Source organism: Spinacia oleracea, chromosome 3 (genome assembly GCF_020520425.1).
Source record: "Spinacia oleracea cultivar Varoflay chromosome 3, BTI_SOV_V1, whole genome shotgun sequence".
Taxonomy (NCBI): domain Eukaryota; kingdom Viridiplantae; phylum Streptophyta; class Magnoliopsida; order Caryophyllales; family Amaranthaceae; genus Spinacia; species Spinacia oleracea.
Window position 1 is genome coordinate 1,860,855 of NC_079489.1, and position 2,617 is coordinate 1,863,471.

The 2,617-nt window shown below is 40.8% G+C and overlaps 1 protein-coding gene across 1 annotated transcript; it reads left to right on the plus strand.

Moving 5' to 3' along the window:
- The first annotated feature begins 217 nt into the window (after window positions 1-217).
- Window positions 218-2,321, plus strand: LOC110782464 (protein DETOXIFICATION 49). Its single transcript, XM_021986624.2, has one exon. The coding sequence runs from the start codon at window positions 365-367 to the stop codon at window positions 2,009-2,011; it is 1,647 nt and encodes a 548-aa protein (XP_021842316.1). The 5' UTR covers window positions 218-364; the 3' UTR covers window positions 2,012-2,321.
- Window positions 2,322-2,617: the final 296 nt, after the last annotated feature.

The following is a 2,617-nucleotide window of genomic DNA, read 5'->3' on the forward strand; positions in this document are numbered from 1 at the left end:
ATGTGGAAACTAAAGTACTCCGTGTACACTTCGTTTGGCAAAATAAATTAAATTAAATTTCAACATCAATTTTGGCTTTCCTTTCTTTAATTTTCAATGGTCCAACTTTAGATACTATCACAAAAATTAATTCAAAAAGTAAACAAAGCACTATTACTACGATACTACCCCCCCTTATATATAAAGAGGTCCTTGCCACTCTTTCCCCCCTAACTTCAAACAATCCAATTCTCCCCTTTCTCTCTCTTCTTCTCCTCCTCCTCTCTCTCATTCTCTCTCTTTCTTCTTCTCTCTCTTGTTTGTTTCTCTCTCTAGTTTCTCTCTCTAAAAACATATATTTATAATAAAATTCTGTTTCCCAAAAATGTGTAAACAACAAGGGATGGATTCGGATGATGGGTTTATCTCAAACAAATGCAACACAAACCAAGCATCAACAAATTACCCAAAGTTAACAATTACTATATCCAAACATGACCCAATTTCCACCTTGCATGTCCCATTGCTACCAAATTCTCCAACACCCAAAATATCCCATTTAACAACAACAACAACAACAACATTAACAACTCATTATACTAAACCACATATTACTACTACTAATACAACAAATTATGTTTCCTTTTTACAAGAAGCAAAGATATTAGGAGATGTTGCATTACCAATGATCCTAACCGGGCTTTTACTCTACTCACGTTCAATGATCTCAATGCTTTTCCTGGGCCGACTAGGAGAGCTAGCCTTGGCGGGCGGGTCGTTAGCCATCGGGTTTGCGAACATTACGGGCTACTCGGTTTTATCCGGGTTAGCAATGGGTATGGAACCCATTTGTGGACAAGCATTTGGGGCTAAGAAACATTCACTTCTTGGCCTTACACTTCAAAGGACTATAATCCTTTTACTACTCATTTCCCTCCCTATCTGTTTCCTGTGGCTAAACGTTGAGAAGCTTCTGTTATTATGCCGCCAAGATCGGGCCATCGCGGCCCAAGCCCAATCCTATTTAATATTCACACTACCCGACTTATTGGCCCTATCATTCCTCCACCCACTCAGAATCTACCTCAGGTCACAATCCATCACCCTGCCACTCACCTTCACGGCGGCGTTATCCATCGCCCTCCACCTCCCGTTAAACTGGCTGCTGGTGGTTAAGCTCCAGCTCGGCGTTAAAGGGGTGGCGCTCGCCGGAGTTTTGACAAACTACCACATGATACTCTTCTTGTCTATCTACATCTTCTTCTCGAAAGCCTGCAAAAAAGGGTGGGCCCCACTTTCGAGGGAGTGTATATGTATTAGAGGTTATACTAGGCTGTTTGAGTTGGCCGTACCAAGCTGCATTTCCGTCTGCCTTGAGTGGTGGTGGTACGAGATCATGATCCTCCTCTGCGGCCTCCTCGTCAACCCTAAAGCCACCGTCGCCTCCATGGGGATCCTTATCCAAACCACCTCCTTAATCTACATCTTCCCTTCCTCTTTAAGCGTCAGTGTCTCCACCCGGGTCGGGAACGAAATCGGCGCTAATCGGCCCATTCGGGCCAAACGGGCCGCCATTACGGGCTTGTTCTTTAGCTTCCTGATGGGGTTCTCAGCCCTTATCTTCACGTTCCTGATTAGGGAGAAATGGGCCGGGTTGTTTACTAAAGACGGTGACATTATAAAGCTAACCTCGTTGGTTTTACCGATAATTGGGCTTTGTGAGCTCGGAAACTGCCCACAAACGACCGGGTGCGGGGTCCTGCGTGGGACGGCCCGGCCCAAAGTAGGTGCCAATATTAACTTGGGGTGTTTTTACCTTGTGGGAATGCCGGTGGCGGTTTGGCTCGGGTTTTGGGCCGGGTTCGACTTCGAAGGGATGTGGTTAGGACTCTTGGCTGCACAAGGATCATGTGTGGTTACAATGATGTTGGTTTTGAGTAGAACAGATTGGGAGTTTGAAGCTCAAAGAGCTAAGGAACTTACTGATGAGAAGCAAGATCATAATTACGATCATCAACCATTACTTGTTTAATTAATTTTTTTTTATTTTATTTTATTAAAATTTTTTAATTTTTATTTTGGCGGGTGAAATTTTGTGTATCTAACAGGGGAAGTTGGATGGATGGATTTTTAATTGGGAAATTAGGAAATTTAATTTTTTATTTTAATTATTTTTAATGAGGGTATATTCTTTGGAGAAAGGAAAAAAAGGGAAACTAATTTGTGAATTAAAAGTTCAATTGATTCTTAATTTTCTTGTTTAATTTATTATTATTGTTTGTAGAATGTGAAACAGAACAAACAGGGGACACAACACAATTTTAGCCGAATTATTCCTGAAATTTGATTGTTGTTAGTACCAAAATTAAAACATGTACTTAACTTAATTGCCGCAGGAATCTTCATGCTAATTTATATTCAACGTTAAATATTTAATTCCTGCAATATGTGGAAGGTAGGTCTCACGTTCGATTGCCCCTACCGCTATCTGGGATTTGAATTGTCTTTATAACTATTTGCACACTTCCTTAGATTAGATATTGCGGTTGTCGTGATTGTACCATACTTGAATTTAATTTGGAAATATCAAGGTTATTTATGTGTATATTAAATTTATACGTGTAGATGTGTGGTACAA

Excerpts from the sequence above, each read along its gene's own strand:
- LOC110782464 (XM_021986624.2), top strand. The coding sequence starts at position 365 with ATGTGTAAACAACAAGGGATGGATTCGGATGATGGGTTTATCTCAAAC.